The sequence below is a fragment of the Sturnira hondurensis genome, unplaced genomic scaffold, assembly GCF_014824575.4.
Source record: "Sturnira hondurensis isolate 20B ecotype Veracruz unplaced genomic scaffold, ASM1482457v3 Scaffold0000780, whole genome shotgun sequence".
NCBI classification, from domain to species: Eukaryota; Metazoa; Chordata; class Mammalia; order Chiroptera; family Phyllostomidae; genus Sturnira; species Sturnira hondurensis.
Window position 1 is genome coordinate 22,214,029 of NW_028073411.1, and position 27,995 is coordinate 22,242,023.

General features: G+C 62.4%; 1 protein-coding gene across 1 annotated transcript; it reads left to right on the forward strand.

Annotated features, from left to right (window-relative positions):
• The first annotated feature begins 21 nt into the window (after positions 1-21).
• Positions 22-27,966, forward strand: CERK (ceramide kinase). The gene is made up of 13 exons (XM_037049318.1): positions 22-395; positions 10,249-10,362; positions 10,767-10,889; positions 12,243-12,368; positions 13,476-13,539; positions 15,294-15,439; positions 20,967-21,041; positions 21,810-21,962; positions 22,531-22,636; positions 23,341-23,417; positions 24,316-24,521; positions 25,117-25,316; positions 26,068-27,966. Exons 1-13 carry the CDS (start codon positions 263-265, stop codon positions 26,138-26,140), a joined length of 1,596 nt encoding a protein of 531 aa, XP_036905213.1. The 5' UTR covers positions 22-262; the 3' UTR covers positions 26,141-27,966.
• Positions 27,967-27,995: the final 29 nt, after the last annotated feature.

The following is a 27,995-nucleotide window of genomic DNA, read 5'->3' on the forward strand; positions in this document are numbered from 1 at the left end:
CTAGGGTCCCCGCGAGAACCCCTCATATCGCCGCACCCCGTCCCCGGAGGTCCCCTCCGCCTTCACCGGCCCCGCGGCCGCCGTGCGTACGAGGTGACGCAGCGCCGCCCGCCACGCGCCCCGCCCGCCTCGAGCCGCCGCGGCTGCCGCGGCCGCCACCGCCGCCGCCTCGACCCGGCCGGGCTCCAGGGGCCGCTAACGGTCCCGCGCCCCTCGGCGTCCGCCTCCCAGCCCGAACCAGCCGGCGCCCAGGGCTGGCGCGATGGGGGCGGCCGAGCCGCTGCGCTCGGTGCTGTGGGTGAAGCGACAGCGCTGCGCCGTGAGCCTGGACCCGGCGCGGGCGCTGCTGCGCTGGTGGCCCAGCTCGGGGCCCGGAGCCGGCGTCCCCGGCGAGGGTGAGTGTTCGCCGCCGGCCCGCGGCTCGGCCCGAGTCCCCCGGGCGCGCCGGACAGAGGAGGGAGGGGGCCCAGGAGGCGGAGGGGACCGGGGAAGCGGTGGGGGTCTGGAGGCCTCTGGCGGGGCTCAGAGAGTGTGTTCACTGAGGGGACAGAGTGACAACACTCGGGGGACGGGGCGACAAAGAGCGAGCTTGGCTTGTCGACCGGGAGGGCTTGGGGTGTGATCCGGGAGGGCGAGGCGAGAGATGGAGGTCGGTGTGTGGCCGGAGGTGGCCCTCGTGCCGCATCCCCTGGACCAGCCCACAGGTATCTGAAGGGCACTGTCCCGAGAGGCTGGTGGGAGGGTCCCGAGGGGGCGCTGTGGGCTCCAGTTTCTCAGTTTAACTCGGAGGCGGAGGCTTCGCTTTTAGGGATCCGGAAGCCAGAGGCAGTCTTGGAAGGTCCGGGGCTCGTTCTGGGGAAAAGTGGAGGGCCCTGACCTTCTGTCCCGGATGTGCCGGGCTGGTTCGGAGAAGTGTCATTTGGATTAAAAAGGAAAGGCCGCCGCAGCGCCGGGCTCGCTCTGCGGTGGCTGAGTGCACACACCCAGGGCGGGCTGTCAAGGGCCGCAGAGCCTCGCAGAGGGGTTGGCAGAGGCATGTCCCAGAGACGTCACGTGACCCTGGGGAGAGGGGAGTCCAGAGGCCAGGCCTGGACAGTGAGGGGCTGCGACCACGCAGGGGAAAGCCAGGCTGGTGAGTGTGGGCGTGTTGCGTTTCATTTGTGTGTCCTCTCCAAGCTGTTACTGAAGCCCGTCTGGCAGGGCTCCAGCTGTGCAGCCCAGTGCCTGTGACAAAGTCCCAGCCCAGTGGCACATTTTGCACCAAAGGGACACACACAGGCAGGCATATGTGAGGAGGAGTGCCTGCGGGGGGCTCAGCAGCCCTCCCTTCCATGGTGGGTGGACCGGAGACCTTGACAGGCCCGCACACTGTGGGGAGAGAGGGTGCAGGCAGGAGGGACATCCAGTGCAAAGGCCCTGGGGCCAGCCAGCAGGGGCATACTGTGGCGAGGGGACGCAGGCCTTCTCAGGGGCTGAGGTGGGGGCCTGGCCTTTCACCGTGCGCACCATGGAAGCCCTGGACGGCTCTGTCCAGCATCACACTCTTAAAGGGCCCCTGCGGAGAGGGACACAGAAGGGACAGGAACTGCAGTCAGGAGGCTGTTGGCCTGATACAGCCTGGAGTGACAGTGAGGGGCTGGTCTGCTCAGCCTGAAGAAGCGGGGTGCGGGGACCTTGGTCCAGGTCTCTAGGGGAGGGACACGGATTCATCATTTCAGTGACTGGGGTGGGGGTGGTAGAGGTCACATTTCAGGATGACTTTTCAACACTTCGGGCAAATGCAGGTGCGTGGTGGGTGCTGCAGGTGCTCTCTGACGCTGACCTTGTGGGTCTGCAGGTGGGGCAGAGCTGGATGCTAGGTCGGGCCAAGGTCAAGGGTGGCCTTGGACCCATAACCTGTTGGTTTCTGGCCTTGAGTCCCCAGAAGCCTTGTGTGCTGAGAGCTTATCTGTGGCTAGGTGTCTGAGAGTTCACTCCTGTAGGGTCTTTCTGACATCCCCTCTGCGAGAAAGGTCACACTGGGGTGCCACTGTCCAGCCTCCTGGACATGCCCCCACCCCAGCCCCGATGTCCTGCTGCCACCCCTACCCCACCCCAGGTGTGTCCAGAGGTGCCCGGGCAGCCTGTTACCTTCGCCTCTGTCCCCCCACAGCCCACACTGTGTAGAGGCTCTGCAGCCATGCCAGCTCTTTGGGCTTCCTTGTAACTCTGCACCCCAAAAGGCATCGGGCCCCCAGTTGATGGTTCCCTGTTCCAGGGTAGAGGGCAGACCCTCACCTGTCCACTGGACAATGATTCGGTCAGCAAAGTGCGATGCCCAGCCCTGCTGCCACCCCTACCCCACCCCAGGTGTGTCCAGAGGTGCCCGGACAGACTGTGGCCTGGTGGGGGAAGGGGCGGAGGCCATACAAAAACAGCCTCTGGAAGGACCCGTCCCTGAGGCCAGGTAGATGGCCACTATGGAGCTCCGAGGACAGGCAGGGGAGGGGTGACATTGAGAACCCCACCTCTTAAAAGGACAGAGAAGGGGGCCTGAGCCAGGGCCCTGTGGGGGCTGAGGGTGTGGCTACTTAGGATATTTCAGCTGGTCCCCCGCACCCATTTCTCCCTATCTTAGCTCCTGCTCTCGGGAAAACTGAAACTGGGAGGCAGGTTCTCAGGCACGTTCTCAGGCACGTGGTTTGCAAAGGGAGCTGGCTCTTAACTCCAGCCCCAGGCTGCTCTGCGGGTCGCCATGGGGGCACATGACTCGACGATGTCTGGGAGCGAAAGGAGTCCGTAGGCACAGGGGCTGTGGCACCTGGCTCAGGCTGCCCGCACGTGCTCCCTGGTCGGAGGTGGGGTCGGCTGAAAATGAAAACAGAAAGCCCCACAGAGTCCTCTCTAAGCGCCCCATTGTGCCAGTTGAACTTGAATGGACTGAAACCACATCTGGGTTTCATCCCAGGCTTAGACTCTGAGTGGGTTCCTCTAGAGTTGGGGCTGGGAAGGGGGGGAGCTTTTGGCGAGGGGGGGCAGGGCATGGGTACTTCCCAGGCTCCACCTTTGAGGGAGGAGCCCCCTCCTTCCACAGCCCCACCTGGGACGCCGGCCGGGCGGTGAGCCCCGTGAGCAGCTCACGGCTGTCGTATTTACAAAGTGTGTCCCCGGCACTCCCTGTGCAGCGACGCATGGGCAAGCCGCAGAGTCCGCGTGGAGCCGCCACAGGGAGAGGTGCACGGGCCCCGGGGCTTCCGAGCAGACATCAGACGTCATGGCCGCCCTCCCTGCTGGTCCTTCAGGCGCCTGCCTTGGTGGCTGTCAGATCACGTGGTTCCACAGCAGCAGATAAACTGCCAGTGTTCTGAGATGATTCCAAGGTGAGCTGGTGTTTGTTATTCTAAAATAGGGCAGCAGCATTTCTTAAAGGGCCAGGGAGCAAATGTTTTAGGCTCCGTGGGCCAGCTCTGGGCAGAAAGCAGCTGCAGACAGTATGCAAGTGCAGGGGTGTGGCTGCGTGCCAATAAAACTTTATTGGTAAGAGCAGGCAGCCAGCTGCACCGGCCTGCGGGCGGCCGACCCTCCTCTAGATCACTGTTCCTGAAGAAGCCGTGGCAGTGAGACATGTTGTAAAAGCAACTGATGCTGATGGCCCAAAATACCGTGACCTTCCAAACAGACAGAGCTGGTCATCTGGAAAAATCGTCAGGGCAGTTTGGGGAACACACTCATTCGGGCTCTGACCCAGCTGTCAGCAGAGAGCCCGTCTGCACAGGGCACACGCAGCCTCCTCGGAGGAGCAGCAGGGTGTCTGCAGACCGACCGCCAGAACGCGGCCGGCTCCTTCCTCTCCAGCCAGTCTCGCCCGGCCTGCCCGTGTCCGCCCGAGTGTGAAGAGAACGCGGGAGCGCGAGGAGGGTGTGGGGCTGGTCGGTCTGTTTGTCTCGGCAGCTCTTGTGGGGCGGAGCCTCCCAGAAACGGGGACAGATGCGGGATGGCGGAGCCTCCCTCTCGCTCCCAGTCTGCTTGCTCGGCCAGCTGTACCATTTCGAGGGGGGTGCGGGCGTCTGCAACCACGACGGCCCCCTCCTGTTTGGCCTTGTGGGCCCGTCCGCCTGGGCGTCGCACGTCTCCCTGCTCTGCGTGCGTCCCGCGCATGTTCAGGATCGCTGTGGATCAGCCCGCGGTCCCCCCGCGCGCTGTCCCGCTCTGCCCCGAGCTGTGTCTGCCCGAAGTCTGCTGCACCTGCTCACACAGCCGCTCCTGCTTTCTCTGCATCGGTGCGTGCACGTCCTCCTTCCTGGACCCCTGCTTCCCACTCCATGACACCATTTGCTTCAGAGTGAGCTCCCACACAGTCCAGCCACGTGTTTTCAAGAACTTGGCCAGGCCCTGTCCTTTTAATGTGAATTCCGGTCCGCCATTGTTATTTTTTGTTTTCTTTTTTTCTCCCTGTTTTCTATTTCTCCTTCTTCTTCTCCCTGCCTTTCTGTGGATTACTTGAAACCCTTCTAGAAGTCCATCTTGACTTACCTGTGTCTTCATCTGTTACCGTGCCTCCCCGTGGGTACCCCGGGTGGCTGCCCGAGACGTCGGCGTACACACACCTGACCCGCCCAGGTCCCCGGGGCAGTCGCCGTGCCACCTGAGTGGGGTGCGGACACCGTGCCCCCTTCTGCAACATGGGCTCTCCCCAGTTTCCTAATGTGGAGTCCTGCTTCCTCCCCAACAAGGGAAGCACACTTGTGTTGTAATTTTATCTTCGACCCTCACACATAACTTAGACAAGTCAGGACGCAAAGGAAATCCCACTGTGATCCCCGTGTCTTTGCTCACCATGGTCCTTCTCCCTTTTCCCCAGGGAACCCTGTTTCCACTGCCTCTACCTGTTCTTTGACGGCAGGTCTGCCGGCGGCGAGTGCTCTTGACCTTCCTTCACCCGGGAGTGCCCCGGCTTCTCATCACAGGAGGACATCCTTGCTGGGTATAAGAATCTGAGTTGCCAACAGCCCAGGGGGAAATACTGCTCCCCTTCCTTCTGGCTTCCATGGCTTCCTACAAGAAGTCCACCGCCATTTTAATTCTTTTCCTCTCTAGATAAAGAGGTGTTTCTGCCTCCCAACGTAAAGACTTTTTTCTTTGTGTTTGATTTTCAGAATATTGGCTATGATGTGTCTCAATTTGGATTTATTTCAGTTTGTCAGATGTGAGGTTATGTCTTGACAAATTTGGGAAGTTTTCAGTCCTGTTTTCTCTGAGAGTCCAGTGACAAAAAAGATGGTCTTTTTATTATTGTCTCAGAGCTCCCCGAGGCCCCACTAATTGCTTTAAGTCTGTTTATCTCAGTTATTCAGACTGAGTGGTTTCCATTGTTCAAGCTTCCAGTTCACTGATTCTTTGCTCCATCCCTTCATTCTGCTGCTGAGTCCGCCCATCTGTTTTCTATTTTGGTTATTCTGGTTTTCAATTCGAAAATTTCCATTTGGTTCTTTGTGTCTGCTGCTGCTTTGCTGAGACTTTATAGGGCTTTGTTGCGGTGTGCGATTCCCATGGAGCACATCCACCGTGGACGCCCTCACCTCCTCGTCAGGTGATGCCAACATCTCTGCCACCCTTGTGCTGATATCTCGTGACTGTCTTTTTTAAAAAAAGATTTTATTTTTAGAGAGAGAGGAAGGGAGGGAGAAAGAGAGGGAGAGAAACATCAATGTGTGGTTGCCTCTAGCACACCCCCTCCTGGGGACCTGGCCTGCAATGAGGCAGGTGCCCTGACCGGGAATCAAACCTGAGACCCTGTGGTTCACAGGCCTGTGCTCAACCACTGAGCCACACCCGTCTTTCCCATTCACTTTGAGCTCTTCCTGGTTCTGGGCATGGTGGCGAAGTCCCATCAACACTGGGACGTGCTCATACTGTTGCGAGATTTTGGACCTCATCCAACCCCTCTCTATCAGCTGATGACACTGACTCCATCAGGGAGCATGGGCTCATCACTGCCACCTGGGGGAGGCAGCCCAGGCTCCTGGGGTCGTGGGGCCCCTTGTTGCTGCTGGGTGGGCGGGAGTTCCGGCCCCTCACTGGGCCCCACTGAGCCTCCCCGGCTGGGAGGGGTGGGCCCGCCTGGTGACTGCTCCCTGCAGGGTGTCCCACCACCTGCGTGGGCGGGGGAGGGGGAGGGTGCAGGGTCCCAACCCTCCTCCGAGTCTCTGGGGGACACCTCCTGGTGAGGAGGAGGAGGGGCGCCTGCTGCTGGGGTGGGGTGGAAGTCAGCTCCTGCGTTGTCCCCACGGACACTGCGGGCAGTGAGCCTGGTCATCAGCCAGCCATGGGGTGGGGGGTAGCTCAGCTCCCTACAGGTCCTGTTCTCGCTCTAGCCTGGCCCAGAGTATTGGGATGCCTCCTTACACCCCTGAGGGCAAAAGTCTGGACTCCCCAGCGGGGGCAGAGCCAGAGTCTTCCATGTTCTCTGGAGCAGCAGGGGCGAGCAGGGAGTGGTCTGGCCTCGGGTTTCCTGTCTCCTTGGGCTGCCCTTCCCTGGGCCTCCAGCCAGGGAGCTGGCTTCTGTGGGAGCTTTCACATGCACCCATTGGCAGTGCTGGGCTGACAGCTTCTCTGACATCCACTCTGAGATCCCTGAGGCATGCCCCCTCCAGAGGTCCCCCAGCCCCGAGGTCCCCCGGGAAAGTCCCTTCTTTGCACCTCCAAGAGTCTCATCCTGTCTGCAGTGTGTGGGGAGGAACAGGGAGAGGGCGCCGCCCACCTGCTGGGGGCTGGGAGGTCCTGCCCAGGCTTCAGTCTCGAGCCTCTCTTCTCCTGGACGGGTTCCTCCTGCTGACCTGCTCTGACTCCTGGCTCTCCTCCCACACCCGCTCCACCCCTCGGCCTCTCCAGTGGACTTTTTCCTCAGATACTGTCCTTGCAATTCTAAACTCTCCGCTCGGCTCCCTTTTACAGTTTCTTCTATTTTTCCACCCATTTTGTTTAGCAGCACCTCACAGAGCATGGCGGAGTGGCTATGTGAAGTGTGTGACCCCATCCCCGAGTCTGGGTCACCTCAGATACGGTTTCCCTTGAGACTGTCTGCGTTGCCGGGTTCTTGGTATTTTGATGAGTTTGGATCTTGGACAGTTTGATTACTGCGTTGTAAGACTCTGGGTCCTGTTAAATTCTTCTGGAGAATTGTGTTTTCCTGGGAGGTGCTCAGCCTGCTTGGGCACAGATGGCCCCTGTGTCTCACACTGTGGGAGGGGCCCGGGGCACATGCTGGCCCGCCCCCTGTTGTCTCCTGGTGCCACGCTGCTGGGACCACCCCTGGGTTCTGGGTGCTGGCACGGAAGGCCGCTCGGCTCCCAGGGTGCCCCTGTGCTTCCAGCGTGTTCCACACGTGGGCGGCCAGGTGTGAGTCAGGCCACACGGAGTCAGGACGCCCTCCTGCACCCCTCCCGCCATGCTCGGGCTCCCCCAGCCGGAGTGGCGGGCTTTCCTTCAGCATCCAGCACACTGGGCCTGGCCTCGGGCGGCCCTGGGGTCAGAGCCGGCGGCAGAGGCCCCTCCCTGCACTTGCTCATCGCTCTGGTGGCTCCCCCAGCAGCGGCCTGCTGCGCTTTGGCCTCTTTCATCTTGTCCAGTCCTCCTCTTTGGGCTCAGCGGGAGGGACGGGCGCCTGTGGGCCTGTCCCCCACCCACCCCGGCAGGCGCTGAGGTCCCAGTGCTGTGTCTGTCTCCACCTGGGCCCGGAGTCCTCGCCACGGCACGTGAGCGGGCCCAGTGTCATCCTGATTTCAGAGACGGTCCTAGAGGGCATCCTGGATGTGGGTGTGGGGTTCATTTCCACAGCCTCCACGGGCCTTTCTTACCAGGCGGGGGGAGAAGAACAGGACTCAGCCCAGCCCCTGGCCCTCCTCTGTCCTCTGGCTCGGCACAGGCCCCAGAGCTATCTGTGCCCTCTGGTCCTGGGACCGAGCGCAGGAACCGGATGGTGGGCCCAGTTGTGAGGACAGGTGAGGCAGCTCGCGTGCCGAACAGAGACAGGTGACCCGTGTGGCTGAGTGTTGGTCCTGGAGCTGGCTCTGCGGTGCAGGGTCCACATGCTGCATGTTCCCTGGGCCCAGACACTGGGGACACGGGGCAGCACTGGCTGTGGCCCCCCCCCTTCCAGGACCACACGTTCACAGGAAGAGCCCTGTACAGGGGGCTTGACCAAGAAGCATGGCAGGGCAAGGATCTGGGCAGGCGCCTGGCCAGGGACCTGCACAAGGACCAGCGAGGGGAGGGGCCACAGCCACGGAGGAACTGGGCAGAGCATGCAGGGTCCGCATTTGTGTGCTCAGGCCCTCGCTGGGAGTGGCCCTGGGGCCGGAGCTGGGAGAGCATCAGAGGGCTCTGGGGCTGCTGAGCAAGTGGTCCCGGCACAGAGCACCCTGCCCAGACGGGGTTGCGGGGGGCTGGGGGGGGCAGGTTTCAGAGCCCTGGAGCAGGGAAGGTAGGCTTGAATTTAGGAGGTTGATGTGAGGCCCTCATGGCACGTCCACATGGCTGGGCCGGTGCCCCCTGGGGGCCGGAGACGCAGGAGAGTGACGGAGTAAACACGCTGCCTCTCCCCAGGCCTCGGGACCGCCTGCCTCTGGATTTTCTGTTTGGAGAGGTGGTTGCTAAGCACATGAACCCCACAAGGTATGGTCCTTACTCAGGTGATGTTGCTCCCAGGAAACACTGGCTGGCACCACAAAAGCACCGTGGTCCCAGGCAAGCAGCCCTGTTCTAGGGAGGCATCTGGGGGTTCTGTTTAGACAGTATCAGGTTGTTACTTCAAAGAGAGAATGGTTACTCTCTTTGTTCTGTTACTCCCAAGAGCCTTGGCCAGTGCGCCCTCCACAGATAGGGCCCGATCAGCCCAGGAACGCAGTGACGTGGTAAGAGATCTTGTGCACTTGTAACCCCACGGCAGCAGCTGGTGAGCCGGGGCGGGGGGTCAGCCAGGCCGGGGGCATGATCAGCATTGCAGACATAGCCCCTAGTTAGGCAGGGCTGCTGTGGGCCGGGCGACAGCCGGGCCTGCGGTGCAGCAGGCGGCCAGGTGGGTACGCTCCTGGCTCCGATGTAGCCGGCTGCCAGCCGCCGTCTGGTGTGGGGGGTAACCTTCTCCAAGGCAGCGCGGCAACCTCACAACTGCTCCTGTACCTTTAACACAGACCTTTAAGGTTCCATCTAATTTCACACGCAGTGCAGGATGATGCAAAACGCAAGCAACCGCCAGTCTCAAGTAGAGAATGAAAGTGCCCCACCTGCGTTCCTATGGTCGGCTCCCCGCAAGGCCTTCTCCGGCATCTTTCCTGCGCACACGGTCCCAGTTTACGTTCCCGTGTGCGCAGGCGCAGACGGCAGTCCTGTTCACGTGTCTTATGTGCGCAGGTGCGGGTGGCGGTCTCTGTTGAATGTGTCCCGTGTGCGCAGGCGCAAACAGCCGGTGCCTCCCAGGGCGGCCTGTGCTGTTGTTGCACAGTGTAGGGCGATGTCATTCCGTTCTCGGTTTCTCCTGTCCAGCAGGCTGCTGCTGACCTTCTCAGGTCCTCGCTGGAGGGCTTTGTTCCTGGGGCCTCACTGTCAGTCTATGCGGTTCCTGAGCCCTGTGCTCTCCCGGTGGGCGAGCTCTTCCAAGCCCACAGGGTGGGTCACAGGCTGTCGTCCCACGGCCGAGTGTCTGCCCCCCTTTACATGAGGTGCCAGCAGTCCTATAATCACAGCCGCCCCAAGCATGCCGGACAGCCAGTGGGCAGCCTCTTCCTGGCTTTCCTAGAGTGGAGAATGTCCGGGGCAATCACCCTGGCATCCCGTCGGGTCTCCCGCTGCCTTCGATGGGACCGGTCCCTGTCTTTCCCAAGCCCCGGCCTCCACCTCTGTGTGGCCCTGGTTCTGGGTGCTGCTGTGTGCCTCTAGACTTCTGACATCATTTCCCCAACCACTGCTTCCCCAGCTAGCGCAGAGCGCAGCGGCTGGCCCGGCGTCAGCGCGCTAAGGGCTGTGCCGCTTGTTTGAAAAGTTCCGTTCTGCGTTTGGGCATTCTCTGGGCTACGACACCCCCTCCCCTGGTGACACCGAGTTGCCCAGATTTACTAGGCTCTGAACTGAAGAATGACACATGACTCTACGTTTAACTTTCGGGCATCTAAAGACTAGGGGAGCTGACGGTTCCTGGGATCTAGTGCCAGACCCCTGCGTTCAGGGCATCGGATGAGTTGGTCCAACGTGTGACCCGCACTGTCGTTACAGATGCCTGCTCTGTGCCTGTGGCTGAGATCATCACCGTGGAGGAGACGGACAGTCACGGGAAGCACTACGGTGGCGGGAAGTGGCAGAAAATGGAAATGCCTTTTGCATTCACAGGTAGTGGGGCCCATGGGTCCGCCCACACGTGGTCCTCCTTAATCCCGGGCGGGCTCCCCGGCAGGGACATTTTTGTCACTTTAACAGACTCCGTGCCTCCTCGGGCTGTTTTTATGCAGACTTCCCTGTGTCGTTTTCCATGCTATGATTTTAATCAGTGATCGTGTTTTCTTTATTTTCTTGTGTATACCAAAATGGCGGAGCCATTGGGTTTTTCCTAGTGTCCCTGGGGAGCCCTGCCTGGGCAGCAGGGACAGCAGCAGGGAGAGCTCCGAGCTCCGCCTCCTCCGGATATCGGAGCCTGCGGGGGGCGTGGCCCTGTCTCGTAGGGGTGTGGCCCGTTCTGAGGCGGGGCGTGGGGATGACTTGGTCTGCCAGGAGCTGATGCGCCTGTCTTTTTGTAGTGCACTGTGTGAAGAGAGCCCGACGCCACCGCTGGAAGTGTGCGCAGGTGACCTTCTGTGGTGTTGACGAGCAGGTGTGTCACCTGTGGCTGCAGACCCTCCGGGAGCAACTGGACAATCTGAGTACGTGCCGCCCGAATGGTATTTAGAGAAAGACCAAGTGGCTCTGGAATCGCCTGCACGTATGCGTGACTGTTGTGCATGTGTATTCTGGGGTGTGCACGTGTGAGTGTATGTGGGTGCATGTATGTGTGGGTGCCCGCATGTGTGTGCACGCTGTGCCTAGGTGCGTGTACATGTGTGTTGTGTGGTCATGTTGCACGGGAAAACATGTGCCTATACATGTGAGTGTGTGTGGTGCGCCCACGTGCATGTGTGCTGCCGTGACCTCTGCTTCCTGCCTCTCACAGCCCACCTGTAGCCAAGCTGGAGGCAATGTGTCACTGTGCCACTCATGCCTCTTCTGACCAGAGGTCAGTGGGTACGGTGCCTGCAGGGGGGGCTCTGGCTGGAGAAGCCCAGCAGGGCTGTGGTGTGGGGCGCAGGTGGCTGCGGCATGAATGTGTGACCATTCCTCCACTCACTGTGGTCATTGGGAGCCTGGCATTGCCCATAGTGCCACCACATATGTCCCAGCGTGTGTTCTTGGCTGCACACATTCACACTTGGGTGTCTGCCTGGGGTTGGGGTCACTGGGTTGCACAGGGTACACGTGTCCAAACTCAGAGGCACGACCAGCCTGTCCCATGGTGGGGGCTGCAGGGACACTCCCCGCCCTTAAACATCCAGGTCATGGCCAGCCCGAGTCTGAACTGCACCCTTCACACCTGAGCCTTTGGGGGTGGGGGGTGGGGGTGTTAGGTCGACTGCAGCTGTCATCTGCACTTCCCCGTCAGCCACTGAAGTTAAGAAACGCATGCCCGTTCACGGGCCACTCGGAAACCTGCAGGGCACCTGTACAGCGACTTCTGTCCGTTTTTCTGCTGGGTTGTCTTTCCCAATGACATGCAAACATTGTCCACACACCGTGGGTCCGCTCTGCTGGTGGGTCCATGGATTAGAGCGCCGCCTCCCGCGGCGGGGCTGGCGCTGTCACCGTCCTCCGTCCGTTCCTTGGATGATGTACCGTCTTGATTTTAACGGAGTCCCGTGTATCTTTTTAAAAACTCTGTGGTTAGGTTGCATCCATTCACTTAAAAATAGGACAGAGGGAAGCGGGGCGGGGGGGAGAAACATTGCTTTGTTGTCCCACTTTCTCACGCATTCACTGGTTGCTTCTTGTATGGAACCCGCAACCTTGGTGCGTGGGGACGACGCTCCAACTGACTGAGCTCACGAGCAGGCACTCACGAACACTTGTTCTCAGACGACCTGAGCAGAAGTCTCAAACTTGGGGGTGTGGTTTTCAGCAGCTCGGGTCTTCCCCTCGCCCCTTTGTCACATTCATCGTGACCCACGTGTCATTGCTGTTTGCAGCATGCAGACCGAAGCACTTGCTGGTGTTCATCAACCCCTTCGGAGGGAAAGGCCGAGGCAAGCGGATCTATGAGAAGAAAGTGGCGCCCCTGTTCGAGCTGGCCGCCATCACCACCGAGGTCATCGGTAAGGCTGACGCCCTGCCGGCCACGGACGAGTGGATCGGAGAGGGATTCAAATATGGCCACTGGAGATTTGTAGCCTCTGAGGTTATTTTAAACAAAACACAATGTGTGGTTTTGTTTTTTGTATACAAATGAGAAAGAGAAGAGTACAAATAAAGAACATACACTTTTCTAGCTGAGTCTAGCACGTAAAGCACTGAAGGAGAACACCGTGTAGATGAAAGAAGAAAAGCTCACAGACAGAAAAGTCTTGCAAGACAGAGAGAAAAGCGATTAATGTTTTAGAAACAACTTGACCTACAAGTGATACTGTAGGAAAGGTGATGTGCTCCCGTGTTCGTGGCTCCGTGTTTTCAGAGCGAGTTGTTGGTGCCAAGAAAATACTGGGAGGTGGGCACTTTGAGGGTCTCGTGTGAACTTTTTCGAGGGCACTCGGCAATGGGCCATGTGGGCCGCAGGCCTTAAAAACGAGGGGTTTTGCCCACTCATGCAGTTTTCTAAACCTTTCCAGGAAAACAGTCGGGTCCGTTGCCACCTTTTATGGTAGCAAAACACTGAACACAACTTAAATGTCCCCAGACAGGGAACAGGAAGATAAAATCATGGTGAACCTGAAGGAATGGCGTGTAGTCCTTCCAACAGTCTTCACAGAGAGTTTTTACGCTGGAAAGTGATGCGGCGTGGGGAGCGCAAGGGTGCGGGGCTGTTCCGCGGTGCTGGCGGGTCAGCAGGGGCTTGTTTCTCCCGTGGGGCGTACAGACTCCGGACAGACTTTATGTTTTCGACATATTAGTGTATTCCCAAGTTTTCAAAGTAACTTGGATAATAAGGGAAAACTATAAAATAGAAGTATAGTTGCTTTCCATAAAGCCATTACCTGTCGGCCATGAAATGCCAGGAAGGTGCCATCTGGCAGGACATCTTTCTGAGAGGGGGGCCCACCCTGTGGGGCAGGTGCAGCTTACTTTCTCTGGGAGGAACTCGGGTTCCATCTGAGAAGGGACCTCTCATGGGAAGCTCCCCTGAAGGACGCGTGGGGCCTTTAATGGCCGGGGTGGGCTGCCAGACGCGAGGGTCTGCTGCAGGATTCCAATGCGTCTCTCCCCAGTCACGGAGCGCGCCAATCACGCCAAGGAAACCTTGTACGAGACGGACTTGGACAAGTACGACGGGTGAGTAGCCCCCTTCACCTCGCCCGTGGGCAGTGGGTCCTCCCGCGTCTGACCCCCCGTCCCGGTTCTGTTCGCTGCCTCACCTGGTGTTTTCTTTCTGGTCGTGAAGTGAGCCTGCTTCTTGCAGAAAATGGGAAGAGGCAGAGACCACTGTCTAGCAGACTTGTGTTTCCTTCTGGCCTCGCTGCCTACACAGGGTGATGTGAGTGCATAGTACAGGCGTGAACACCCGTGGTTTCTGCGGGCTCCGGTGTCTGTTACAGAAAGCAAGCGCGTCTCATACAGAGTCAAACAGCCCCCTGTCTGCGGTCTCCATGCAGATGCCCCCGTGGTTGGTTTCCCACCAAAGGACGCCTGGGGTCGCGACCGCCCCCGGCACTCGCCCACAGAGCAGGCCCTCAGTCGGGTGGCTGTGTGCGGGCCCGTCCCTTTGCTCGTGTGTCTCCGTCCGAGTCCCTGAGGTGCTCCCTCCTGGTCAGGCCCTGATTGGGTGTTTCTGGCCACAGTGACCCAAAAGGAGTGTCGTTCCGGCGGAGTAGCCCCCAGGTGGCTTTGTGCGTGTGTTGCCCGGCCCGGTGGGCACGTCCGCCCCTCAGAGGCCAGCTGCTACGGCACGGGGCACGGGGCAGCGTGGGGAAGGTAGCAGGCCCCGCTGAAGGCCAGCGTGGTGAATGGCAGGGAGGCAGGCTTGGATTCCCAGGGCCCGAGTGAGGTTCTGGGTTGTGGGCCAGCGGGCGAGAGCTGGCGGGACAGTGGCAGAGAGCCCACGCAGAGGGGGCGGTCTTCAGGACGTCTGACAGAGAGCCAGCCGGTCCCAGCACCCAACCCTCGAAGAACACACACGGGGGCCTGGCCCCAGTGCCGTGGAGGTGTCACACTGGGGGGTGAGCCAAAGCGGGTTTCGGAGGTGACCGTGCTGCCCAAATGGAGCTGTGTGTCCCCTGGGCTGTGAGCTGAGGCAGGGGAGGGGCAGCCAGGGTCCGGTCCTGCTCTGTGCTTCCCCACTCATGCTGGTGGGCGGCCGGGCAGGCTCTGCACCAGGGCTCCGTGTCGTGAACGTCCCTGCGCCCCTGGGTCAGCGCTGCTGGGAGGCTTGTGAGTCAGGAAGCTGGGGTCCCAGGTGGGCGCTGGCGCCCCAGGGACACCAGAGGTGTGCGGGACGCCCCCAGAGAAGAGTCCTGCAAAGCCGGTACAGGTGCCCCGCAGAGACAGAGAGGAGCTTCTGAGGGGGGGCAGGGATGGTGAGGGGGCAGGGAGGGCAGGGGCTGCTGTCACCAGAGTGCCTGCGGGGGGTGGGGGTGGGGCCCCTCCCTGGAGACCTCCACCAGGGCTGGAGGGGCCTGTTCCCGTTCGGTTTTGTCTGGTTCTGTCTCCGCAGCGAGGCCTGAAGGGACTTGCAGGCCTGGGGGCTGAGGAGGAGCTGACTCTGCCCAGGGGGGCACAGCGGGGCCTGGGGCTTGGTCCTCCCCTGCCCTTGGTGGCCTTTGGGAGCCTCAGCCTCCCGGTGGCTGTGACGGCAGCAGAAACGTGTCACCCAGGGCACTGACACAGGGTCAGGGAGGGCTGGGCAGCCCCGGCAGGCGAGCAGTGCTGAGGGCAGGACGGAGCGTCGGGAGGGACGTGGACGTATGTCGGCTGCACTGCGCGCGCTCAGGGACACGCTGTCCCTCGCAGAAGGGCCATGAGGAGCTATGGAGGGAGGGCTGTGGGGACGGCAGGGCGGGGACGCTCACGTGCCCGTGTTGCTCCTCCAGGATCGTCTGTGTCGGCGGGGACGGCATGTTCAGCGAGGTCCTGCACGGGCTGATCGGCAGCACGCAGAGGAGCGCCGGCGTGGACCAGAACGAGCCCCAGGCGGCACTGCTGCCCAGCCGGCTGCGCATCGGCATCATTCCTGCAGGTGGGACCGGCCTCCTGCCTGTGCCCTGAGCCTCCAGTGCCGGGGCCACAGACTTGCTGACTTCCCAGCTGAAAGTCTTTTCGAAAGGGGCTTTTGGTGGGCCACTGCCAACCGGAAGGGTGGGTTGAGGGGCTGGGTCTGCCGACCCACGGCAGGGCCAGGTCAGAAAGCCGGGCCATCTAGCCCATCAGGTGGGGATGAGGGCAGGAGCCGGTCTGAGAGGGTTCACAGTAGCTGTGGGGGAGGTGGGAGGGGCGGTAGGGTCCAGAGAGCCCTTGTGGGCCAGAACCCTGGGGCCCTGGGGCGCCTGGCCGCCCCCCGTTTTAGGTAACTGTGGCACCACCTGGGAGCTGACAGGCCCCACGTGCACGTGGGGGTGTGAGCCCACCTTCCGCTGGGCTGGCCCGAGGTAGATGGTCGGCCCCTCTGGCTCTACCCCACCCCGGCCGAAGTCCTTAGTTCAGGGCATTTCAGGGTTCTCTCTGTGTCCGTGGACGCCCCGTCACCAGGCCACATACAGGGGGACCTCCTTTCCCATTTCCCTTCAGGTCCATGTCCTCATTTAAACCGTGATTCCGTCATCACACAAGCGCTGCCGCTCTCTCGGGCGGTGGTTACCGACCCATCGAAGGGTCACAGAGGTGTGTTTGGAGGGAGCCCTGTCCTGCTCCCTGACACCCTACCTCCTGCCTGGTGTTGACAGCCAGGAATGCAGCGGGACCGTGCGGCAGGGGTGGGGACGCAAGGGGCTGGCTGAATCGTTGCCAGTCCCTGGAGCGCAGCACTTGAGGCCTCCTTGGACCCGGAGGGGCCCAGAGACTGAGTGTCAGGCAGGGCGTCCGGGGAGGCGTGGGGTTGTCAGCCCCGGGGGCCCGCTGGGTCCGGAAGGAGCTGGCTCAGTGTTTTGTGCGGCTTCCTGGGAAGCCCGTAGGTCTGGAAAAGCACTGTGTTTGTGAGCTGATCAGGGGCTGCTTTGTGGGTTCAGGGCTCTGCTCTCAACAGGCGGGGTGAGGCGCCCCCGTCCGGCTTGTCGCCTGCTGTCTGGTCGGTATGGCCGGGCTCTGGGTGAGCATTCTGGGACACGCGTCCGGGACTCCTGTTCCCAGGACAGCCGTGTGAGGTCAGCACCGTCCTAGCCAACTTCACGGGTGAAGACTCTGCCCTGGGGTGCGGGCACTGGGGGAGCAGAGGCCCCCGCCAGCCGCAGGCAGGACACCCTTCCGACCGGCTGAGGCCTTCAGTGCATCTGCCCTTGGCTGGTCTCACAGCTCCTTTCCAAGTTTAGGCTTTTGTGTGTGGTGTGTCCCGGGTGCTTGACGTTCATTTTCCTCTGCTCCGATCTATTTTCCCTTCCATTCACTGATGGCCGCAGATACCTGAAACCCGAAGCTCTAGATAAAATTAGAAAAGAACTTAACCACTCACACCTGCCCGGGGCAGGACCCACACGGGCCTGGCATGGGCTGAGCCAGGGCAGCGGGAGCAGGGAGTGGGGAGCACGCTGGGGTCCAGCAGAGAACAAGGCAGTCCTGGCTTCCGCCCGTGGAGAGGCCCGTGGAGAAGCCTGTGGACGCACACGGGTGTAGCTAGGAAGGGTCTTCTGTAGTGGCTGCCTCAGAGGAGATGCCGCTGGGCGGTGGGTTCTGGGGAGGGAGAGCTGACAGGCAAGGCCCAGCCGGTGTGGACATGGGGTCCTGCTGAGGGCCTGCTGGTTTGGAGAAATGGGAACAGGCTATGCACTCAGGGCAAGAGGCCTGTGCAGCTGGAGGATGTAGGGTGGGGTGACGGAGGGGACGAGAGGGGACGGAACCTTGGGTCAGCAGGGGAGTGGCCCTGACCGGGTTGCAGATCAGGCCCTATGTTCTGTTCTAGGAGTGGCTAAAAACAGCCACCAGGCCCTAGGGTGACGCTGGCGACGTGGATTGCTGGCAGACAGGGTGAAGCTGCACAGGCAGAGCTGACGGAATTGGGTAGAGTGGGAGTGTGGGGGGCACCGAGGACGGCTGCCTGGTGGGGTTGAGACGGGAGTCAGGCAGGGGCCCTGGGACATGGGTCCCGGGGCCCCTGGAGCTAGTGAGTGCATGTAGGTCTCCGGCGCTCTGGAGGAGTCGTTGGTGGTGGATGAGGGTCCTCAGGACAGAGCGCCCTTGGAGACTGTCGGCTGCTGGGACGTTGTCTGGGATGGGGCCCAGCTGGTGGACATGTGTTCTGGGGAGGGAGGATGGCGCTCGAGGCCTGTCCCGCGTGCCCTTGGCCCCGAGGAGGCTGCATGGAACTGAAGCCTCGACGGAGGAAGCACTTGCACCACCAGGCGACTCCCGGCACCTGCGCTTCTGCCGCCGAGACAGGAGCCTGTCACCAGGTCCACTGCCAGCCACAGACTCGCCTACAGTCCTGCCACCTGGACCTGGACGGCGAGGTGGCCACACCTGCAGGCCCGTGGGGGCCTAGGGGATCCAGGCCCAGCTGCATGGGATGCACTCACCAGCCACAAGCTCTCCGTCCTGAGCAAGAGCATCCCGGGACGCAGAGGCTGGCTCGCTTCTCCTGGGAGCTGAGCTTTGTGGCCTCCGCTTCAGCGGGGCCGTGTCCTGCGTGGAAAGAGGCAGGACGGCCGCAGCTGGCTGTCACTACAGGGGCAGTTGGTGCCTGCCACCTGCCCCATTCATCCAGGGTGACTCAGCTCCCGGGAGGACGGGGTCCGGGCAGTGCTGGGAGGGGGTGGCCTTGCAGCTGCCTGGGTCCCAGGGGGCTGAGAGCACAGCGCGTAGAGCACGTGTCACTGGGGCTGGGCCGTCCCCAGGCTCCCGGGGGTTCGATGGCAGAGCCAGCTGTGACGCCCCATAAGCAGATCTCCGGACATTCCGGGCTCTTCCTCTTGGCTCCCACGTGCGCCTGTGGAAACAACCAGGGAGTTATGTCCTGGAAGGTCAAGGGAGACAAGGTGTCTTGGGGACTTGGGAGGGACTTGAAGCCCTGCTGTCACTCCGGGTGCCAGCTGGACAAGGGACCGGCAGTCGCCCCGTGCTCTGGGACTCTTCGTTCACTCCATCGCCGTGCGCTCGCTCCGCTCCCTCCCCAGAGACTGGTCACCCTGCTGCGGACCCGCTGCCGCTGCCGTGGTGGGGCCTGGGGAGAGCCCCACGGGGTGGGGAGCGCCGGCCCAGACCAGGTGCTCAGGGAGGCCTCTGGCGCAGGACCCCGACCTGCACAGTCCCTGCCTGTGGGGCGGAACAGGCCGTGCAGGGTGCAAGTTTAAGGGCACGCCTGCAGAGGCCCTGCGTGGCTGTGGGAGCTCAGGTGGCGGTGGAAGGTGGGGTGGGAGGTGTGGGGCCGGGGCAGCACAGTGGCCCCATGGAGGGCTCTGAGCAGGAGTGAGGTGAGCTGATTACCTTCCTTAAAAATCTCACCTTTCTCCAACGAGATAATCCCAGCCGTCCTGTGGGAAACAGCGCCCCTGCTGCACGCGTCAGGAAGGACAGACGGCAGAGTGGACGCGCCCCGCCCTGTCGGGGGCGGGGCTTCCTCTCTGGAATCCCCCGCCATTTGGGCTCCCCGCTGCCACACTCTCTTGGTGGACAGTTTGCGGCTACGCCCGACCGAGTGAATTGGAGCCCTGGGCCAGTGGGCCACGTCCCTGCCCGCCAGCACCCCGAGAGGGGGGCCAGGCTCGCACGGCTGGGAGCGGGGATGGCAGCCCCTCCCGTCCGCCCACGCCCCCCAGCTGAGAGGGCGCCTGGCTGAGCCCTGAGCCCTGAGCCCTGAGCCCTGAGCCCTGAGCCCTGAGCCCTGAGCCCTGAGCCCTGAGCCCTGAGCCCTGAGCCCTGAGCCAGGCATCAGGAAGGGCAGCTTTGTGTTGGTTGTCCCGGGCCCGGGGTGCCTGCTCCCCCCCCCCAACTGTAGAAGACCTCTGGCTTCCTCTGCGTCTGCTGAGCCCAGGGCCACCAGAGACCAGGAGGCCCAGAAAGGAAGTGGGACGTCAGGAGTCTTGGGTTTGTAAGGCCTGGTGCCACTGAGAAGCCACACACAAGAGTCACTGTTGCCTTTCCTGCCCGAAAGATCATACGTGTGACATCTGATTAAATGCAGGGGAGGCTGGGTGTCTGGTCAGGCTTCACTCTAGGGACGGTGGAGCGTGCAGCTCTGGGAACTTCTGGAAAGTTCTAGGGGCATGAAGGACTCTACCTTGGGCCCTGGCTCAAGTTAATTTGGCGGCTCCTTCCCAGTTTGTTGTCCCGGGAAGGTCTGTGCTGGCTGCCTGGGTCCCTCGGGATTCAGGTCAGGGTGTGGGAGGCAGTCTGGCTGAGTTAATGACATGTTGAGAGTTAGCCATCCCTATGATCTTAAATGTTGGGTTGAAAGTGTTTACATTTTGGCTCATTTTTGGAACCAGATGTCACTCCCGTCAAGGTTCACAAAAAATACGCACGTTACAGTGTGTGAGTGTGAACACGTGTGCACACACATAAGCCGCTGTAGAAGCCGCGCTCAGCTTGGAGTGAATAAAAAACCCTTCTGCTCTGACCTCAACTGGACCAGGTTCTGGATCTGCTGACAAAGGAGCCAGCGGCCGAACCAGGCCGCTGGGAACCGTGCACGCATGCCTGGGCTTCACTGGAAGCCAGACTTTTAGGTGCCTGAGTCCTGTGGGCAGAGCCCAGTGTCTGCCTGGGGCCTGGGCCTGTGAACCCGGGCAGCCTGACTCGTCAAAGTCGGTCAGTGGTGATACCGCCCCACCGTCATACAGACTGCTCAGCCCATCCCAAACCTGTTCGGCGGAACCTGGGCCATGGGGTTCAGGAGTCTGGTGTGAAATGGTGCCTCGGGGCATTCTCTGCCCACTCAGGCTGCGAACCCCACCTGGATTCTGACCCAGCTCAGCCCCAGGCCCAGTAGCCACACCTCAGGGCCCAGGTGGGTGGGGTACCCTGAGGCCACCCCCACTCTGCGGATGTGCGGGGGCAGGAGGGAGCCTGGTTCGCTGAGCTCAGGGCCGTTCCAAGCAGGTCTGGCCGGGCCCTGCCCGCATCACTGTCTGCCAGTGGCAGCTGCGCCCAGTCCCCGGCAGGACCGGCCGGGGCTCCAGCTGTGGCAGGCGCATGGGGACCAGGAAGCGCCTCTCTGTGAGCGCGGTGCTGGTCTCGGTGTGCCGGCCTCTGCGGCGCCTTCCCACGACCTTCCCACGCCGTCCCGCTTTGCCTGCGCTTTCCCACTGGAGACACCGCCGCTGTCTCTGTCCCTGCTGGGAGGGGACGCTGGTGCAGGATGCCGAGCTGCGTCCCCTCCACCACCGCCACCACCCCAGGTGTTTCTCAGGGCTCCACTCCCCGAGACCCCGTAGGTCAACTCGGCGTTCCGACGAGTTAACGTCGGTGTCCCCAGTACCCACCACGTTGCAGACCAAGTGCACTCGCTCCCTGTGACTCCAGGCCACAGAGAGGGAAGAGCGCAGCGTGCACTTGACTGCAAACCTGCCGCTTTTCAAAGTCATCACAGTGACATCGAGGCTTTCCTCCTCCCTTGTCAGGGTCGACGGATTGTGTGTGTTACTCGACGGTGGGCACCAACGACGCAGAAACCTCTGCCCTGCACATCGTCCTGGGTGGGTCCCACCTGCCTCTCGGCTCCTGTCCGTCCCGCCCCCGGGCCCTCTGCCAGCGGGGCTCCTGCCACCTCGTCTGTCTTCCCCTGACATCGGAGGGACCCTTCAGAAACATGAGTCCCGCTCGGAGCTCTCCGGAGCGCTGCGAAGTAGGGGCGTGCCAGCACCCCGTGACCCGACCAGCTCCCCTCAGTGTCCCCATGCACCTGCCAGGCCTCTGCCCCTCGGTCCTGGCCTGTCCCATGCCCTGCACTCTGCTTTCTCTCCTCTCTGGGCTCTGCTCCTTGTCACTGGTCAGGCAGGCTGGTCTCTGGCCGCGGCCACAGCTGTCCCTGTCCTGTGTGCTTGGCCTCACTGCTCCTGCACCCTGAGCCTCCCCCAGGGCTGGAGCACCAGGGCGGCTGCCCAACCGCCCACACGTGCCGAGGCCCCTGTCCCCGGCCTTGCTGCGACGACTGTGTCACCCGCAGTCCCCGGCGTGCTTTGACGTGCGCCTTTCCTCCCTTGTCAGACCCCCTCCCTCCCGCGGGTCCCAGCGGACGGGCTCCGTGGGTGCGCTCCGGCCGGTCACACACGGCAGCTTTCTGCGCCTGCTTGGCAAGTCTTGTCCTTCGACTCGAGAGCGGGGCCCCAGTGCGGGCCGCTGCCTGGGCGCCTCCTGCGTCGTCTGTGTTCTAGTTACATCTCTCAGCGCCTGCAGGACGGGACGGCGCGGGGACGGGGTGGGGTGGGTGGCCGGGAAGCAGCTCCCGGGGCCTCTCTCCGCAGGTGACTCGCTGGCCATGGACGTGTCCTCCGTGCACCACAACGGGGCGCTGCTGCGGTACTCGGTGTCCCTGCTGGGGTACGGCTTCTACGGGGACATCATCAAGGACAGCGAGAAGAAGCGCTGGATGGGTCTCGTCAGATACGACTTCTCAGGTAACGCGGGACACTGAGGGCGTTTGTGCACCTCGGTGGCCTCGTCTGCACCCTGCGAGAGGAGGGCACCGGTGACACACACACCCAGGACCGTCCCCCCTGCAGCCACGGGCCCTGGGCGCCCTGAGACCGGCCCTGGGTCACGGCTGGTCCCCTCCCATCTGGTCACCTCCAGGCTGCGCAGAGTGACGTCTGCTCGGTTCAGGCCGTGTGGCTTCCCAGCACAGAAAAGATGCTGGCGGGGCGGGGTCCAGCTCTCGTCCCGCGGTGGGCTTCTTGGCAGCATGAAATCGGTGGCGTTGGTCCGCACACTGCCCTCTCTGGGTCCTTTTGAGCAAGTCCACGTTAAGTTACATTGAGTCATTCCGAGTTCTGGAGTCAAAAGCGTTGTCTGGGGAGAGGAGCGAATAGTAACTTGGGGAGCTGTACCCTGAGGAGAGCTCTACTCAGAACCGCGGCGCAGCCCGGCAGCCAGACGCAGGGTGCAGCGTGGGCCTGGGGGGGTCCTCTGGCCCCCAACCCCAGGGCGGTCCCGCTCGGCCCTGCTCTGAGAGGTCTGTGTCCTCAGGTCTGAAGACCTTCCTGTGTCATCACTGCTACGAGGGCACCGTGTCCTTCCTGCCCGCACAGCACACAGTGGGCTCACCGCGGGACGGGAAGCCCTGCCGGGCCGGGTAAGCGCACGGGGGCCATGGGGGGTGATGGGAGAGTGGGCAGGTCGTGCGGTTTGCTCCCGCTGAGAGGCCTGAGGGTGGACGCGGAGGCTACGGGTCTTTGAAGGGCTTGGACGTCCCCTAGAAGTCACTTAGACATCGGCCCCTCCCCCCGGCCTCCCGGCCAGAGGGGAGAGTCTGAGGCCCTGAGGTCAGAATGGCAGGAGGGAGACGTTGATGGACAAGTCGCTCGACTTGATGAGCTGGTGCTGACGGGGTGGCGCACGGCCTGCTTGGCGGCGGGAGGGCGGGGTGCTCGGGACCACAAGTGGATCCTGGTTTCAGGAGTCAGTTCTGAGCCACGGGCTTTGACAATGGCGGCGTCCTCTGTCCTGTGATGGTGACTCAGGCTCAGTGGGATGCACGTGCTGAATGGCACCTCTCATGTCTGGTCCTCCAGCTGGCGCGGCGCCTGGGGGGCTAGTGCAGGGGCTCGGGGTGCTCTCTGCCTTCATAGGGGTCACCAGTCTTAGAGAAGGACACGATGACATGCAATTTTTAATAGTAAGTCAAATTTTGAAAATTCAAATTAGTATGTGAAGGAAGTACTTTTAACCAAGGCTTTGGCATTGACCTGTTTGCTGCGTGGGAAGACTCTGAGTTCTGAGCGTGAGGCCAGAACCGTGAGGTCCCTGGGTCAGGGAAGGCGGCTCCTCGTCTTCTAGGTGCTTTGTCTGCAGGCAGAGCAGACAGCAGCTGGAGGAGGAGCAGAAGAGGTCGCTCTACGGCCTGGGGAGTTCCGGTAAGGTCTCCGGGGAAGCACCCTGCCCTCGCCGTGTTCCGTCCCGCCCCGGCCCCAGGCCCTCCCTCGCTGCACTGAGTGCCCCCTTTAATGTTGGTGGCCACGCGGGGTGGGGGGTGGGGAACAGCTGGCCAGGGAAGAGCAGGGGTTTGGAAATGCGCTGTTTGCCGCCTTCCTCCGGGCCGCGGGCACTTCAGGCCGGCACCGCTCAGGAGTGGGGGTGGGTGGTCTCCAGTGAGGGGCACAGTGGGTCATAGGGATCTGCCAGCCTCTCGCGGAGGGGTGGGCACGCTGTGTTTCGGGAACAGCGTCCGGGGGGGCTGCCGCATGAGTTGCAGAGAACCTGCTGGTGTCACGAGGCGTCACTTCCAAGTGTGACACTGACCCATGTAGCCACCAGCAGGCCACCGTGCACGGCCCCCGTTCCACAGCGCCCCTCCGAAGTCCCCGCACGAGGGCAGTGATGGCTTCCAGAGTGGGTGCCCAGCCTGCGTGGCAGTGTCCTTAGCAGGGACNGAGGGGTGGGCACGCTGTGTTTCGGGAACAGCGTCCGGGGGGGCTGCCGCATGAGTTGCAGAGAACCTGCTGGTGTCACGAGGCGTCACTTCCAAGTGTGACACTGACCCATGTAGCCACCAGCAGGCCACCGTGCACAGCCCCCGTTCCACAGCGCCCCTCCAAAGTCCCCGCACGAGGGCAGTGATGGCTTCCAGAGTGGGTGCCCAGCCTGCGTGGCAGTGTCCTTAGCAGGGACAGACAGACGGCTGCCGGGCCTCTGTCCCCGCTGTGTGGCTGCGGGAGGCCTGAGAGAGTCCAAAGTGGCGGGAGCGAGGGCGGGTCCTGCCCCGCCAGGCTGCCCGCGCTGACCGGACGCCCCCGTGCCCCGTTCCCCCACCAGAGGAGGTGGAGGAGTGGAAAGTGGTCTGCGGCAAGTTCCTGGCCATCAACTCCACCAACATGTCCTGTGCGTGTCCCCGGAGCCCCCGGGGCCTGTCCCCGGCCGCCCACTTGGGGGACGGGTCCTGCGATCTGATCCTCATCCGAAAGTGCTCCAGGTTCAGCTTCCTGCGGTTCCTCGTCCGGCACACCAACCAGCGCGACCAGGTGGGTGGGGGCCCTTTGAGCGCAGAGACCGGCAGACGTGGCTGCTGGAGTCGGCCTCTCGCTGCCCGAACAGATGGCAGCGAGGCGGTGAACCTCCGCAGCCCCCGTGGGTCGCGGGCAGCGACCGAGTGCCCAGGGCTGGGCTGGGGTGCAGCCTCCCGCAGCCCTAGCCTGGTCACCTGCGTCCTGGAGGTGACAGTGGGGATGGCCCGGGCTGGACAGTGTGCAGACAACCGGGGATCAGTCTCTGGTTTCAGTGCACTTTGTTTTTTAAAAACTCAAACTGTGCACATACGACACCCACACTGTGTTTGCCGTGGCTTTTTAAACAGTCCGTGTGGAAAGGGTGAGGTGCTCTGCCAGTCTGGACTCTCGAGTGGTGGTGGCGGCCGGCGAGGCGGACTCCCAGAGGCCGGCCCAGTGTTCAGCCGGGTGCCTGGGAGGGCAGGTCCCGGACTTCCCTCCAGCGCTGGGCGCCAGTGAGCTGGACGTGCGGCCCAGAGCGTGTGCCCTGGGGGGCCGTGTGCACGGGAGGGGGGCGGCCGCCCCTCCCCACACGGTAACTCTGGGAACACATTTCCCCCCTCGCCTCTAGTTTGACTTCGCCTTTGTGGAAGTTTACCGGGTCAAGAGATTCCAGTTTGTGTCCAAGCAGGCGGAGGAGGAGGAGAGCGAGCAGAGCAAGCCGGGGCTGGGCCCCATCTGCAGCCACCCCTCCCCCTGCTGCTGCTCCGTGTCCAGCAGCACCTGGAATTGCGACGGGGAGATGCTGCACGGCTCCGCCCTGGAGGTCAGGTGGGTGAGGCGCCCGTCGCCACGGCCGGGCCGCGAGGGTGCGGCCCGGCACCTGGGCTTCCACTTCTGGCGCCGAGGTCTTAATGTGGTCGCCTGCACAGGCCTCTGAATCCCCCCGGTGTCAGCTCCTCCTCTCCTGCGCCCCGCGCACCAGCACCTGCTTCATCCCCACCTAAACAAAGGGCCATCAGGGGCCCTGGCTGAGTCCTGGCTTCCTGCGTCCACCAGGAGGCGCTCTGTCCCCAAGGGGCCCAGCCCACTGCCTGGACTTGCACCCGGCCTGGCAGTGCGGGGCTCCTCCAGCAGGGGGAGTTTGGGAGGGGGGACCTCCCCAAACCTGTTGCGGCCCACTGCATTTGGTTCTGGAAACTCCACTCCTGACCATCTCTGAGTGGGCTGGGCTGCCACCGGTCACTGGGATGGGGTGCACAGGCCCGGGGGGCCCTGTCCACGTGGCCTGTCCACCCCCACGTGCACAGGGCCCAGTGAGCTGGCGAGGCCGAGGCAGGACAGTGGCTGCCTGTGGTCGCCCCGTCGGAGTTAGAGCCCCACCCTCTGATCCCCAGGTCTCCCGGGCCGCCACCTGCCCTCATTTACGGAGCTTCTTGGAGTGTGAACAATCCCTGACTGTCCTTATGGGGTTGGACCTGCGTTGGCTCTGACGCACGCCTTGTCCGGTGGGAGGGTGGCCCCACCTCTGGGACCGGGAGTCGGGGACCCGGGGCGTCAGCGCGGCCCTTTGTCTCCACAGGGTCCACTGCCAGTTGGTGCGGCTGTTTGCACGGGGCATCGAAGACTGTCCTAAGCCGGAGCCGCACCACTGAGACGCCTCCTCTGATCGCCCACCTTCTGGCTGCTCCTGGAAGTGTGAATGTTGGGAAACTACTACAGACCAATTATGTGGATACGTACATTTAAATTTAGAAATTTATTTTTGATAGTTAAATCCTGACTTCAGAAGACACACCTCTGCCCACAGTTCTGCGACCGTACCCGGCGTTTTCAGTCCCATGCGCATCGCTGGGCTGCGTGTCACGCGACTTACTCTCGGCGAGCAGTCATCGTGGATTTGGGGCGCTGGCTTCACGGATCTTAGCACACACACTTGGAAATGGCCAGTCAGCAGGCTCTGTTGCGGTCATTCGAGGGACAGTGTAAGAGGACTGCTCTCTGCTGAGGCCCCGTCAGGCCACGGGGCGCCTCCGGGCACTCTGATCCGCTTTGCCAGGCTCATCAGTAGTGGTCCGTGGTCAGGTGCAGCGGGCAGTGGGCTCTCTGCCCTGGTTTTACCTCCATCCGAGCTCACAGTGAGGGCGCTGTTCCCGTGTCCTTTCTGCCAGGCACCCGCACCCAGCAGTGGACCAGGGGGAAAGGGCATGGAAGTGGTCACTGCACCTCCACAGCCAGCTGTCTCCACGGCAGCATCCAGCATTGCCGCGACAATCCAGCTGGGCGCTCAGGCAGCGGCCACACTGTTTACGGTCACAGCGCGACCCTTCACAGCTGCACAAGAGGCAGAGTGGACAGAGGCGGCAGGCCACACATGGGATGCGCACCGTGGAACTTCATCGTTAGGGCCTGACCCGGCCCTGGGGGGCAGGGCCCCAATGCACACCTGTGGCCCCGATCTGCTCATCTTCACGCTTTTCCCCACCTGTTCCTCGGCGGCTGTGCCCGCTCGCCCAGAAGATAGCGAGGTGTCCGCATCGTCAGTGCTGCAGCTGGCCCAGGCTCGCGGCCCCTCCAGCCTTTGAGGGCCGCGCGGTTTCAGAGCCCACTCGCGGGCATCTGTGTGTGGAAGGACAGTGGAATTTCCCACCCCGTCCCACCCGAGTCAGGCGGAAGAGCCGCCTCAACAGCGTGTGTTCTTCTGATGGACCACGTCGTTGAGGGATTCTGAGAGTCGCACGGTTTGAGTGGTTGGCGGGTGGGGAAGCCTGGGTGTAGAGTTACCGTCCGCTGGCCATTGTCGCTCTGAGTGTTTGCTCCTGGGGAGAGGAAGCCAAAGATGCTGGGACTCGCAGCCCTGACAGCAGGGCCGCCACGCCTCCTGCCGCTCCGGGACCTCTGCTCCTCACAGGTCTCCCAGGGCAGCCTTCATCCCTCGGGCCCCTGGGAGATGTTGCCCGTGCTCGGGTCTGCCCTGACACTCACTGCCGACCCAGCAAGGTCCGGGGCAGAGAGCGAGCAGCCCGTGTCCCGAAAGAACAGCCGCGCTGGGCTGTTCCCAGACGGCCTGGGTGGAGTTTACTGGCCGCCTGCTCGCAATCGCACACTTGGAACTTCTGGGGGGCCGGCGTGACCGTGTGGACACTCCAAGAGCTCACCAGCAGCCGTACTAGGACAGAAATGCCCGGTCGGCGTCCCCACGCAGAGCCTCTGGACGGAGCAGCCGCACCTTTGCCCTCGGGACTTGCAGGGGAACCCGAGCGGAGGGCAGCTGGAGCAAGCAGGGGTGCAGAGAGGGGCGGTCTGTGCCCTGGAGCCCTCAGGCTGGTCCGAGCGGCCCTCCTGCTCAGGCCCGGGCTGCGGGCTCTGCTCTGGGGCAGTGTGGGTAGAAGGGGCCTGACATTCCTCTAATCTTGCTGGTTTCAGGATTAGAAAATGGCCACTGATACGTTCGAGAAGACAAAAATAAAGTTACTTTGGGAAGAACTTGGCTGTTGTGAAATAAACCGT

Bases quoted from the DNA above. Each gene is read 5' to 3' on its own strand.
- CERK (XM_037049318.1), top strand. From the start codon at position 263: ATGGGGGCGGCCGAGCCGCTGCGCTCGGTGCTGTGGGTGAAGCGACAG. The intron at 24,522-25,116 runs GTGGGTGGGGGC...CCTCGCCTCTAG, and splicing joins ACACCAACCAGCGCGACCAG to TTTGACTTCGCCTTTGTGGA. The intron at 25,317-26,067 runs GTGGGTGAGGCG...TTGTCTCCACAG, and splicing joins GGCTCCGCCCTGGAGGTCAG to GGTCCACTGCCAGTTGGTGC.